Consider the following 14,403-nt stretch of genomic DNA (forward strand, 5'->3'; position numbering starts at 1 on the left):
GTCAATGCAGTGCTTTAAGAGCAAATTAAAAACGAAATGAACTGGCAACCAGTGAGGGGAGGCCTTATGACACCAGTGAGGATTCTGAACCAACTGCAGGTGATCACTGACCGTCATCCAGAGAGAACTGAAATACAATAGACAATGGCGGTGCAGTGGTTAAATCTGTTCACTTCTTTGCTTCTTCTCGCTAACAGGTTTAATTAATGAAAGAGTGGTAACAAGTATCGATAAGCAAGCAATGATGATTTTAGATTAATAAAAGAACCAGGTGCCTTTTAGATCAGAGCATATATACACTGCTGTCTTTCTGGTTGCACACAGTTTCAATCTACACAATTCAGTGATATGCCTAACTTCTCTGTGGTATAGGTACAGTTAGGTGTCAGCTGTGTAACAACAGTATGATGAAGTATATCATCCTAATAATTTGCCCCAAGGGAAGACGATATACAAAAAATAAAACAGGACCTAATATGAAGCCCTGTGGTACTCCACAGCAGATGGTTGCACAGGTAGAAGGCACTGAAATGGACAACAAAGCTAATCTCCCTTGAAGGTTGGACACTCTATGGTCTTCATGATGGATCTCAAAATGTTTTGAAAATTTGTGCAGGATGTTGAATTTGCCCAACAAGGACATGAGTAGAACATGTTTTCCAAAATTACCACCCTGAAGTTGTATGCCTACGCCAACCAGTGCAGTTTCAGTCTATATCTTTTCTTAGATATGAGGTCACCGTGACCTTTGACCACTGAAATCGAATCAATTTATCTTTGAGTCAAAGTGACAACTGGTCATAATGTAAAATTCCCTAAAGGCAGACTTTAGATATAATGTTCAACAGGCTAAAACATGTTTTGTGAGGTCACTCTGACCTTTGCCCTCCAAATTCTATTAAGTTAATATGTGAGTCTAAGTGAATATTTGAGCCAAATTTGAAAGGATTCACTCAAGGCACAGATAGCTCTAGGGACAGGGGGAAAAAAGAGAAAACCCAGTGCATTCTCTAACCTGCTGTACTGCTCTCCATCGAAACCGTCACTGGACTGTCTGGAGGTCAGTTCCGTCCCAACCACTGCCCTGGACCTCTGACCTTGAATAGCACTCTCTGATACCAGTTTGCACATTTAAAACTGTACAATAAACCTTTTGAATTGCTTCCTTTCTCAGAGATGTGTCTGCTGCATCAGAAATTTTAAGTTAATACTTAACAGCCAATAATTGTTGAAGATGTGTGTCTACTGGGTTTCAGTCGCCAGTCACACTCATATTAAACACTACTGCTCAATATATAAACAGCCCAATGAACTCCAATTTGAATAAATTGATAAATCCTTAAACCTTTGTTTGCATGGGCAACTCAATTATAATCTTGTTGCTCAGTCAGTGTAAATACTGTCAGGTACTACACTGTAGACACTGTATCGTGGTGTAAAAAAGATGATTGAAAAGGTATTTCATTCCTTCCATTGTAAAGTGCTGCGGGTCGACCAAACAGCACGATGTGAATGCAAATCATCGTGATCTTTATTAACAGCAAGAGCGGAGAGCGCCGGGTCAAGAACGAGAGCTGAGATTGAACACGGAGCTCTCTCTCCTGAAGACTTTAGGGAGGTGCTATCAGTAATGAAGGTCAGAGGAGGCAAACAGCTGGAAAATTGCTGTAATCTAGCAGGTAATGTAATTTAGGTGAGGAGCTGAGGGTCTAAAATTACCCTCCTCGTGTCTGAGCCCCTTCTGCTGCTGCTTCTCTGTATTAAATCTCAGAGCCCAAGGCAAAGAGCTCAAGTGTCAATTATACAGCAATACCCCGGGGACTTTGATGGGGTTTATGAAAGCAACAGAGGTGGGTTGAAATTATTCTCTTACCCAACATGCCAAACTGTCCAAAAAAAAACAAGACCGATCTATTAAGGCAAAATCCTGAAGTGGTAAACTTCAGACCATCAGTCCTGCAGTGAGCAGTGCTACCTTCACTTCCCCATCTGCTGCTCAACTCCAAAACAACTGTCTCGTGCACACACACACACACACACACACACACACACACACACACACACACACACACACACACACACACACACACACACACACACACACACACACACACACACACACACACACACACACACACTTGTTAATGTATATGAAGCAAGGCTAAAAGGCCCCGCCAGCAGGTCTGCAAGGCTATTCTTATGGTAGAGATGTTTTGATACCAATTTCCTGTCCATATACTTTCTATATATAACTTGGACTTTGCACGTCAGCCACAATCGAGTACCGATCTGATATCAGATCAGAACATAGATTTGAGTAGTGGCCGATGACTGATCCAGCATTTTCGGGACTATTGGGGGCTTTTCTGATGCTGGTATCGGTTGTGGAACATCTCTGGTTCTTGGGCATGTTGTTGTTATTAATATATTTCTGTTAAATTAAAAATAAATTTACAGTAAACATTAATGACAGCCATTAAAGTTGATTATACATAGGTGTTGCATCAAATTAACTGTGATGTGCTAAACAAAAAGTACAGCTGAGACTGATGGGCGTGTCATCTGTTTTTCAGGTATTTTTATCATAAAGTCAATTTTGACTTAATGATGGATGAGATGAAAAGTGAGCTGATTAGCAAAGTGATAACAACTCATCCTGTGCAAACTTTCACAGCAATTTATCAAATAGTTCTCTAGAGATATTTCACAGGGACAAAAACACAAATGTCCACCTCATGGTGGAGCTGCAGGAGAAGGCAAGGAACCACCAGAGTCACTTCATCTTTAGATCTAGTGATGCTGAAATAATAAATCACTGGTTGAGAGGTTGAATCGATAGGAGAATACAAATATTTGTATTTTATTTTTTTGCATAAAAAAATATTAAATATTAAAATATAATTATAAAAGTACTATTCTGTTCATCAACTAATCATATCAGCTCTAGTCTAAAGGCAAGCATTAAGTAAAGTGTGATGAATTGATATTTATTTGGTATTAAACCAAAATGTCCGTTCAAAGAAATTCCTTCTGTTTTCTGTAGTTAGAACCTTACGACATAGTTGTTTTCAGGAAAGTTCATAGGGAATTACTATGAAAATACAGAAATAAGGACGTATCAAAGTATGGAAGTCCTTGAATGAAATGTGAATAGAGTTTAGTGGCTGACCAAATACAGTTTGGTGGACTACGATTTCATAAAGAAATCTGAAAAAGGGTAAAGAAACCTTTTAAAGAGCCTCATCCAATTTGCACAAAGGGAGAGGAGGGTTCCAGTGGCTGACAGGGAGAGAAACATGAGCAGAAGATATGAAAGAAAACAGGGTCCATGTGAGAAATGCTCCGAGGCTGGGCAGACACTCCGAGGACCACGTCTGTGGAATTGTAATGGCTCTGCCTTTGCTGAGGGTCTCATTTCTGCCGGGCCGAGCCATCCCTGAATAATTAATGTGACACCACAAGGTTAGCATAACCCAGTGGTGCACAACTCCCCTCCACAGGTCCACCTACTTTCCAACTACAACCACATGCATCAAGCGGTATCCCACTGTAAGAGTAAATTAATTGTACAGTCCAATCCTCAAGCCATTGGGCCGGTCTGGCTACTGTCAGAGAAGAAGTCAGTTTGTTTACTTTCCCAGGCTAACAAAGGAAAAACACGCTGCCATGACCTGGTTCCACTTTCACTGTGTTTTGACATTTATTGCAGGCACAGTGTAAAAAAAATGGCAATGAGCTTGAAGAATGAACTTGTCATGAAACAGGCAATCAAATATTTTAAACTTGAGGGCGTCAAATAACGCCCTCAAGGATAATGCATTTTAAAGAATACGGCTGGTTGGTGGTGACATTAATTCTTTTTTTTGTTATAATCAACCAAACAGTGTGTTAGCCACTGTTTCAATACTTCAGACTTTCCCAGAATGTGTGTGGCCCCAGGCCTTCTGGATCCTACTATTTACATTTGTTGGGGACTATTTTCAGCAGCGGATTAATCCACAATTGGTGCTCTGATGACTATTTGCTGCAGCAGGAGGGTGAATGAGGGAACATGTATGTCACTCTTTGGATAGACACACAGTTCTTGTTTGAATAGACTCGTGGATCTAATGACATGTATCATCATCAGGCTGTGTTGCATTTGAATATTGCTTTCCAAGCTAGATTTGTCACCATGATAACAGTCTCACCTTTTCCTGTTCAATAATCTCATCGGAAGGGAATTAACAGAGGAAGGAGTTCAAACCCTGAACGCTGTAAGGTCTTCATGTAACTGTGTCCATCTCGTGTACAGTGCACGAGTGATGCATAGCCTAAACTGTAACCATGACAAAATGTCGTCATGGTAATGCCGACTGCACCATCACGTCTTTCCCCTCTCGCTCTCTCTCTCACTCTCTCTCTCTCTCTCTCCGACGCTCCTTTTCTTTCAATCTCTCTCTCTCGTTCCATATCACAAACAAATGATGGCAGCTCCTGCCATGCTGCAGCTGATGTCACCGGTTTCCTTGGCAACCTGGCTCTCAGTTGTGACGCTGAGCAGGAGGAGGGGTCCAGCAACAGTGTGTGTGTGTGTGTGTGCGTGTGTGTGTGTGTGTGTGCGTGTGTGTGCGTGTGTGTGCGTGTGTGTGTGTGTATTTGAAAGAGATGGGGTTCTTCAATTCCAAAAGTATCTTTTGAGTAAGTTAGTCTTTTGTAAAATATATTTTCATGGGATAAAAACAATTTAAATTCCTCAAACTAAAATCTTTCAAACTCTTCCACAGCACTGCATAAGGTATGTTTATTTGCATATAACAACATAATAAACCATAACTATGACGGTACTTTTTCTTCTTCTTTGTTTGGTTTATTGGTGGGTGGCAACCGTCAAGGTGCAGCCCGAATATATATATATATATAGCAAAAAATTGTAAAATGAAACACAGTCCTCAGACGTATGGAGCAACATCTGGTCTGCAGAACAACACTGCCCCCGTGACCCTTGAGCCATGTTCTCCACTGCGCCTGTTCAGGTGCACGATGACACCTTAAACTCCTGACCTCCTCCACCCTCACACACAAGCCTGAACTACAGACTCGCGTCAGCACATGACCCACATCATCCAATGACTCAGAAAAACAGTCTCCAGCATCCATGCACTTTACCATTAACCAGACTCACACTGACTTCTTTCATCAGACCCTTAAATTTAAGACACTATAAACACATTAAAAAATATGGGTTTTTTGATGTACTAATCTCTTCCTCGAGGACACAGCAACAGAACAACCGATTATTGTTGCTGTACAGAAAAGAATACATCTCCCACATTCCCCAGTAAACAGATAGACATTAAGAAAAGTCTGCAACAACAACAAAAAATGACAAATACATTTTTGACACACACAAGACAGATACACAGCAAGATCATTCTGCTGTTTGTAATGTTGTTGTCAAGTTCTGGGTCACAGTAAATACAACATATATACGAGGTGCAAGTTTTTCAGGCTATGTTGTTAAAATGATATCAGTGATCCGCTCTCTCATATTGGTGACAAAGACATTTTGCTTTTCAGACACGACTTCCTTGTCGTCAGTGAATGGTTTTAATCTCTGTGGGGGAATAAATGAGGCAGTTTGGCAATATTTCTCTTTAAGTCCCTCTATTCAGGATTAATGAGCAGTGTATAAACATTTATTAAACATTTATAACACACTGTCGTGTAAAACATTATTAATGTAATCTGTAATTCCTCCTGTGAACACTCATAAGTGAGGCCTGCTTTGTTAAACATTTATTTTATAATTACTGATTAACAAAGTTGGACAGAAACTCTTCACACTGTGAAGTTATTTATAGAGTTTTCTTGGTGCACTTAAAAAGGTATTGTTAGTGATTGAGTCAGTGTCTGTTGTAGTGACTGTTGCCAGGCTGTAGTAGAGTCTGGTGCAAACTGTACCACTGACATGTCCAAGTGAAAAAGAACAGAAATACAATATGAGAAGTTTGATAATGAAGCTGGATCACACTCACCTGGATCATGTAGAGCTGAGCGATGCGGTACTCCTCCACACTCATCGGCATGGGGATACGATACTCCTTGATCAGCATGGTTGTGCTTGTGTGCGTGTGTGTGTGAGGGGAGTTTAATTGGGTAGACGCTCCTCGCAGTCGCCTTCACTACCCGAGCAGCATGTTCAAACAGCGAGGATGGGAGTCATCGTTATTCAAACCTGAGGGAGGAGGAAAAGAAAGATTTGAGCTTCCACAGTCACTCGCGAAACCAAAGAAGGAGTTACCACGTTTGTCTCAAGGATTAAACCCCCACCCCACCTCCGTACACAAGCCAACACATCATGTGTGTGTCCTCCAAGCCAGCCCTCCTGCAGATCTGTTACAAGGTAATCCACTGACCTCGCAACATCCCTGAAATCCCCCAGCAACCTAAATCCCAACCCAGTCTATACACACCGAAGACGCAGCCTTATATCCAGCACTGCTTTAGTAGAAAGTACTTATATTCGGTACTCTTGCTCACGTATAGTATCGAGGCACTTCCACATTAACTGGAAATACCTCCACTACATTTATTTGATGCCAGCTTTACGGCTTTAACTGTAAGACACAACATATATGATATTTTATTTTGCCCCTTGTGTGCAGAACAAACATTGACACGCCATAATCTTTCAACCCTAAACTGTTCATTGACACATCCGGCAGTTACAGAGCAACACATTACCATTTGGAGCCATATTTGTGTCCACCTGAGGAATTTAAGTCCAATACTCCCTCTCTGCTAAATTTGAGAGTTGATGTCTGCTGCACCAACAATGACTCAACGAGAGCAGTGAGCGTGAACTTCAGGAGTAAAGCTGTGGTTCAGGTAAACATTGATGGGAAATTCACTTTAAAGCTCTGAAGAAACCGAAAGGAGCTGAATATTTAGGTCTCTGTAAATATCATCACTGCGAGTGATGCCATGTGCATCCTCATATTGATTTCAAATTGTTGTTTGATGCATTCTTATTTTTAATATATTGATAATAGCTTCTTTAAACTCAAATTTTTTTTAAATAAAACAAGAAAAAAATTGTCAAAACACTGTTCTTTTATATTCGAATGGAATCCAAAATCGAGTTCTGTTGTAGACTCTTATCTTTATGTTTTTACCTATAGTTTAAGTTTCAAGCAAAAACATCTTATTTATATACATTTCCTTTCTCTGCTCTCCCTCTGAGTCCATAAAAAAAAACAGTTTTAAATGGGATGACGTGCCCGCTCCCATAAAGAAACAACACAGCCGTATTTTCTGACAACAGCAACACCTATCTCTCCAAATAGTAGTGAGCAAGCCTGATGTTAGCAAGGCCGTTGTGCTGTTGGCCTCCTTCTGAAACAAGCGTCACAAACACAGCATCAAGCACACAGGGATGAGTCTGGGAGGGTCACATGACAACCGCTACTTAATCTTACACAGATTAAGACGGAGAGTAAATCTGATGCTGTTTTAACACGAGGCAGGGACGAGGAGGAGCAGAGATGTCAAAAGGTGCGTGTGTGTGTGCGTGTGCATGTGCGTGTGCGTGTGCGCGTGCATGCGTGCGTCCCACAGTCTGTCCATCTGTGCATGATTAGGTTATGCATGTTTGGTCAAGCTGTCTAGCAGATGAACCTCGGAGGTCATGATGCAGAGTGTGACAGTGAAGACAGACTGCAAACAAACACAAACACAACAAAGCTTCATTAGATTTGTTAAAAATATTTAACTACAGTTTATTACATCTATATCAATCTACACTACAATATCAGTATGTCTACCCATACTGTTAGTGACTATATTCGCACAAGTTAAACATGTAGGGGTTGATTATTTTGGTATATTTCTATTTGGTGTAAACACAACGTACGCAGCATACACAATGTACAAACTGTTTGACTGGGAAAACAATCTAAAAAGCAAAGTATGGAGAATTGCATTTTGCTATAAGACTAAATTGAATCTGTCTATTATGAAACGTTTTGTTTAGGACTGGCGGCTGAAGTTGTGTAGTTTTTGTTATCTTCCTTAAGTAGTTAAGTTAATAAACGTTCAGTCCGAGTTGAGTCTCGAGTTCAAGTCTGAGACACCAAAGTAGAGTCAAGTCTGAGTCGAGTTCTGATTTCCTGAGTCCGAGTCATCAGTGCAAAAGTCCAGTCAGGAAAATCTGGACTCACGTCACGCACAAATCCAAGTCCTGGACTAAGGTGTTACAGCCTTTCTTCATGATTGTATACTTTGGATATTTTAAATTCTTATTGGTGAAAATATAAAATGGGTATCCATGTACATGTCACTCTATTTTCCTCCCTGCTTCCTGGCTTACATCCAAAGGCTACGGTAACTCAGATAAGCAGAGGAGGGGGTAGTGGTCTGTTACCATCACAGCAGAGAGATCAATTCAGTGGAGTCATTGAATCCTGTGACAAGTCCCTTACCTGCAAAATAACTGCCATAAATAGAAATGCAGGAATAAAACCAACTGTTCAACAGAGACGGATGAAAAGTGACACATAGACAGACGGAGCGCATGAAGACGGAGCTTTTCTATTTGCCTGCATCAGCAAAGTGGGCAATGAGTCAGCACATCAGAAACAGCAGCCTGCATTCACTGAGAAGAACTGAAGAGGACAACTGGTGTGCAGGGAGAATGCAATGATTAGTCAATTAATTGATTAGTCGATTGACAGAAACTCAATGGGCAATGATGGATCAATCATTTTTAAGCAGAAATGCCAATATTTTTCTTTTTACTGGCTGCAACAAATATGACACCCATTCAAATGAGGTGACACAAGTCGACTAATGTGCTGGTAGTTATTTTGAAGGCAGTAATGAGATATTAGGATTTATAGAGAAGCACGTTTTCAGCCACGTGGGCATTGTGGGTATTTTTCTTGCACAGCACTTCTAATAAAGGCAAAGATAATAAAATTGAAATACGTTTCTTAAATATGTCTTTTGGGTCAGGGCTGCACATTATTAATATATTAGCATTTAAATGAATGAAAATAGATTAAAGCAATAAATACTTTTACATTAACGATGGATCATGTGTGTGTATTCTAGTAACGTAAGTCCAGCGGAAACATACAGTAACACCACAGGTTTTATTTCAGTACTTACAATTTGGCTGAACACTTTGTCCTGTGACTAGAACATTAAACTCCTGGCACACAACCACAGGCTTCAATAAAAAAAAAGAAATTCAGAATAACAGGGAGTACTTTATCAAGATGTGATGTAATGATTTTCAGCTTCACAGCATCCTTCAATATTGTTTCTCTCTCTCGGGGCCTTAGATATGGCGCCGTTCCCTCCAATTACTTTGGGAGTGTCCACTGCTGAGTTCAAACCTAAACGAAGATCCCTTGCGATACCGAACCACAGCACGTACATAATTCCCATCCTGCCTTCCCTGTGTACCTCCATCCACCCTAAACAGATAAACTGATGAAGTTTGACCCTCATATTGCAGCATTAGGCTAAGTTGCTGCTAAGTGTCTCAAATGGAAGTGATGGCGTGAACCATTTGAACAATTACCAACAAAAATCCAACAGAAGATTGTCTTCATGCCGCCACAGGGACATTTTAAACAATCCCATAGAGATTCCTGGTTAAAAAAACAAAACGTCCTAATTGCACTCACGGCTAAAACTCGCAGTCAGTGTTTGCATCGTCCCAAAGAGAGAGTAAATGTCTTATCTCCACCACTGACAGAGTGACTGGCTGCCAGCTGCCCTCTCTCCGAGTGCTGTGAGATGGCAGAATGAGGAAGCTTACTGCTGAATTGCACCAAATTTGCCACAGAGGCAATCGACTCCAAGCGAGGCCGCGCTGGTCCATTAAACTCAGCACCGCCTGCCAGCAGCTTGTTCCCCAGGGCCGACTTCCTGCTCAACCCCCCCCGACAACACTGGGGCCAGCCATTCAAATTAAACTCAAACCATGGAGACAGGCTGCGAATGTTCCAGCCTGAATGTCAAGTTATATACGATTGTGGAACTTCCGGTTGTGCTGTGAGATGGCTGCACCGACCAGAGCCCAGAGTCAGTTCACTTACACACACTCCATAAAGTTCAAGTAGTTTACACATTTGCAAAGAATGTCAAACTGCACCTTTGAATGTATTAAGTTTTAGTATTGTATTTTACATTTTTTTTATATTAAGCTCTTTATTTTAATTTAACTATTGCACTGCTGAGCTGACCTGTTTATTCTCGTCCAACTCCTTTCACTGTACTGTTGACCCTGTGTTAACTTGCACGTGACAAATTAAACGCTAAAACACTTTTAGCTGTAAACTGTTCATTTACACATCCAGCACATCGTGAGCAACACTATTCCTTAGTATTTTCTTTGTGTCCACCTGATGAGTCTGCCTCTATGGTGTCTAGTTTGAAAATAGTTTTTGGCCTCAACAAAATATGGAAATATCTATATGTAAATGCTCCATTATGTTCACCGGTGACTCTCTAGCTGTCTGTCTGCTCTTTGCTACTAAGTAGAAAGAAGTAGCCTGGTGAAGTGTATCACAAATATTTTGTTCAAAAACATCTGGATGCTGATGTTAGAATGAAAGAAAATGTATGTTATTAGTTAATCTGTCATGTTAGCATTCAAAAATAACATTTGCTTTGAAGAAAGCAATGTTGGGATTAAAAAACAACATTAGAAAATAAGTTTAGCATAAAGACAGTTAAAGTTAGTCTTTAAAAAGTAATAATAACATTAGTATTAGATAAAGTAATGTTAGCATTAAAAAAGACGCGTAAAGCAAATTAGTGTTAGCCTACAAAAAAAGAGTAGCCTAATATTAGCATTTAAAATAACATTAGAATTAAAGAAAGCAATATTAGCATTAGGAATAACATATTAATAGTACAAATTATTTTTGCATAAACAAGATCATTAGCCTTAAAAAAGCAGTAATGTTAAAAATAAAAATTAAGATAAGCATTATGAAAGTAATGTTAGCATGAGATTAACTAACACTAGCCTAACACTAATTGTTGGCATGAAAAAATTATTTTGCCTTACAAAAAGTAATGTCAACAAAAGTTAACGTTCGCAAAAAAAGAAATGTTTGCTTTTAAAAATGGCTTTGACCAAATCACTATAGCATTCTGCACTCTGAAATGAAAGAGATTTTTATTTTGAAGATGTTAAACATTATTTCCACCTGATGTCGGGGTGACTTGTGGATTGAAGGCTCAGAAACAGCTCCTCTTGTTGATCTCCTCATTAGCTCGCAGTCATTTGGGCTCGCTGTGTTGTCTTTGCGTGTGTGCACACCTCACAATGACGTCACTCTGAGAGCTGTCTACATGTGGGGCTTTATCAATCCTCGTTTAATGTGTGACAGTCATGTTTAATTCATGGCAACCAAGCTACTTTAAATTCCTGACAACATATTGGCAGAATGCCAGTGAATTATCATAATCACGAGGACACACGGGAGGAGGAGGCAACCCAACCATATGTACAGTGTATGTCACAGTGTAATCTGATACAGACACATCACTGTCTGATGCACCGGGATAAATCTGCTCTGACTCCTCAGCAGTGAGAGGAGCTACATGAGTCGTGCTGCGCTAACGAGATCCCCTGATGAGATTGGTCTCTGCTTCTGATAATAACAACACAAACGGATTTAAAACACACCACAGTGTTAGTCCATGAATAAACGACAAGGAAGATGAATTAGATGGAGTCTGCACAGGCAGCGAGTACAGTTCCTCCAGATTTCAAGAAACCCCCCCAAGAGACAAGCACTGTGGTGTGCGTTCTTGTTGCGTACTGCGATTCCCATTCAAATTAGCTGGAAGAGCAACGTAGCTTTAAATATGCCACAGTGAGCATCTGCTGCACAAAATAACAACTTAAAGTAATAAAATAGCAAAAGAGCTTCAGATTTAATCTCTTTGATCTCTTTTCTGTGCCAAGCATCACCTCGTACAGTGATTGATTTTCACAGCTTCCTTCCTTCAGCACACACTCCTCAGCAACACACTGAACCCGCGGGCACGTCACAACCTCCCAACATGACCATTAAGCATGTGTTGCACACAAGGTGGGAGCATCGCTGCAGCAGCACATCAACAAAGCACTCGCGCTGCCCCTGACAAATAGATGGCACACGGAGCTCGTCACATTCACACCGTCCATGCAGAACAAATTACACACCTCAGAGAGAAGCCACCTGCAGGTCCCCTGTGTCTTCCTCCCTCTCTGCCACCACCATCAGTCTGCTCCAATGTGCTCCACAGTCCAACAGGCAGGCGTCCATGTTGCCATCAGCTAATTTACTTGTGTTTTCATGACAGCGCATCAGTTGGAGAGTGTGGATATTGGAGGAGGTTCACAGTTCGGAATGCTTCAACGCAGTGACTCGCTTCAAGTGGAAGAAATCAGATGTTTACCTCGCAGAGGCAGGAGCCAGCTGAACACAGCTCCCCAGCCCGTCCACTGAGCGGAGGCTTCAGGGCCGTGGCAGATCCAGGTCCCACAGAGACTCCCGGCCAAGGCATCCTTCCACCCCCGTCCCCGTTCTCCACGCCTTCGTCTGCCGTCTGCCGTCTGCGGTCAGCCCAACCACACTGGCTCGACCCCCCCCCACTCCCCACCTCAAATTGGGAAAGAAGCCTCTCACAGTGAAATAAGAGAAGGTATCGATTCTCTCTCTCTCTCTCTCTCTCTCCTCCTCCTCCTTCTCTTCCCCTCTTCTCCCCCATCCACCTCTCTTCTCGTTTTCCCTTGCCTCCCCCTCCTCGCTGTCTCCACCTCCCTGGGACCGAGGAAGCTCTGTTACCATGGAGACGCATGAGGCTGAAGCCCGATTGGTGGGGTTTGTTGTGATGCAGCGAGCTCAGGGTGCAGCCCATCAGATTGATTGCCTTTTCGTTTCGGTGTACATCTTTCTCTTAACAACACTGATCCAGAATCAGATTTTCTGTTAATCAGGGAATCAAATTATTGCTGCAGCATTGTCTCATTTGCATCAAACATCTTGAGGAAGCTGTGATCAAAATTTTAAATACAGTTCTCATCTTTTCAAATGGTTCTAAAACTGAAATGTGACCAGGAACTATTTTCAGTGTTGATTAACACTGATATCACCATTTATTATTTGGTCTACACCTAAATACCATCAAGAAGCCAAAGACGTTTGTTTTACCATCCTGAAGCTGGAACCAGAGAAACGTTGGCATCCAACAAAAAGGCACAAAATCAAGATTTACCTTCTGCACATTCAACAAGTACAAACCATTTGGTGTCACAAACCATTCACACCTCAATTCAAATGTGTTTTTAAACGACGGGCCTGTTTTTCTTATCTCTGAGCTCCCCACAGGAAGATCTCCTGCTCAGAAGTGAACACATGAGGTTTTTCCTTTTGACCAACAAATCAGTGAATGAGGAAAACTGTAAACTTGACAAAGTTATTCCAGAGTGTAGTCAGGGCGCTGCTCACCTTAGTGGACCTAAATTTACTCATCAATACTGCAGCAGTTTGTAGACTTAAATGGCTGAAACTGAATGTTTATCAATACAGTAATTATCATCCAAAATTAAAATACAAAATGCTAAATTAAAAGCCACGTGCCAAGAAGTGTTGTGTTAATATGACCAGATACCATGATCAGCCATAATAATGATACAAGCTTGTGACTTAGAGAGCATCTAGTTCTGCAAAAAAAATTATACCTCGCCATCTTTGACTGACTGTTTTGAAGATATTCTCAGAGCTGTGACAGACTCTTCATTCGGATAATAAATAATATTCTGTCTGTTACTGTGCAGTAAAATATTTTCAACCCATTTATAACTTTAGGCCTGTTTGTCCTGATTCATGATCTCCTTACTCGATTTGTAGAACAATAGTAGTTATTATATGACAATAAAACAATATAACAATATATAAAATAAGTGCTTTATAAAAAGCAATCTTACAAAGAGTGCAACGTGAAATCTGCAACTACAACATGAGCTCAGTTTCTCTCTCCTGTTTACCTTATTAAAAGATATAATGAAGCTACAGCATCAAAGTGAACTGTATGATTCGCAAATTTAGCTGTAATTTGCGAGTGGCAAACTAGAAATGATGTTTACGTATTATTAAATAGTTCTTGCCAAATACGATGTGATGGAAAATGTAATGACAGGCTGGATTACCATGATAAGAGCCAATGTTATTTTATCTAATGAAACACCAGATTAATAAAGTCATCAGGAGGTGGGTGAGGTGATTGGAGTTTGTTCCCTCTGTGGTTTAGGCAACAGAAGCCGTTCGGGTCAGGTCAGGGAAAGATCAAGGTTTTTAGTTAAATGTAAATAAACATCTTCTTACTGATGTCACCGTGAACTTTTTAACTGTG

General features: G+C 40.8%; 1 protein-coding gene across 6 annotated transcripts in view; it reads right to left on the reverse strand.

Moving 5' to 3' along the window:
• Positions 1-14,403, reverse strand: part of LOC118125757 (membrane-associated phosphatidylinositol transfer protein 2) — a 55,376-nt gene that overhangs the window by 28,073 nt on the left and 12,900 nt on the right. For 4 of the 6 annotated variants that reach the window (XM_035184702.2, XM_047344544.1, XM_035184706.2 and 1 more), the window contains exon 3: positions 6,018-6,217. In XM_035184702.2, the coding sequence (XP_035040593.2) occupies positions 6,018-6,095 (78 nt within the window). In that variant the 5' untranslated portion in view covers positions 6,096-6,217. Of the gene's footprint in view, positions 1-6,017; positions 6,218-12,211; positions 12,643-14,403 lie in introns of those variants that run through there. The other 2 variants (XM_035184703.2, XM_035184704.2) reach the window with 2 other exon arrangements.

Source organism: Hippoglossus stenolepis, chromosome 18 (assembly GCF_022539355.2).
Source record: "Hippoglossus stenolepis isolate QCI-W04-F060 chromosome 18, HSTE1.2, whole genome shotgun sequence".
Taxonomy (NCBI): domain Eukaryota; kingdom Metazoa; phylum Chordata; class Actinopteri; order Pleuronectiformes; family Pleuronectidae; genus Hippoglossus; species Hippoglossus stenolepis.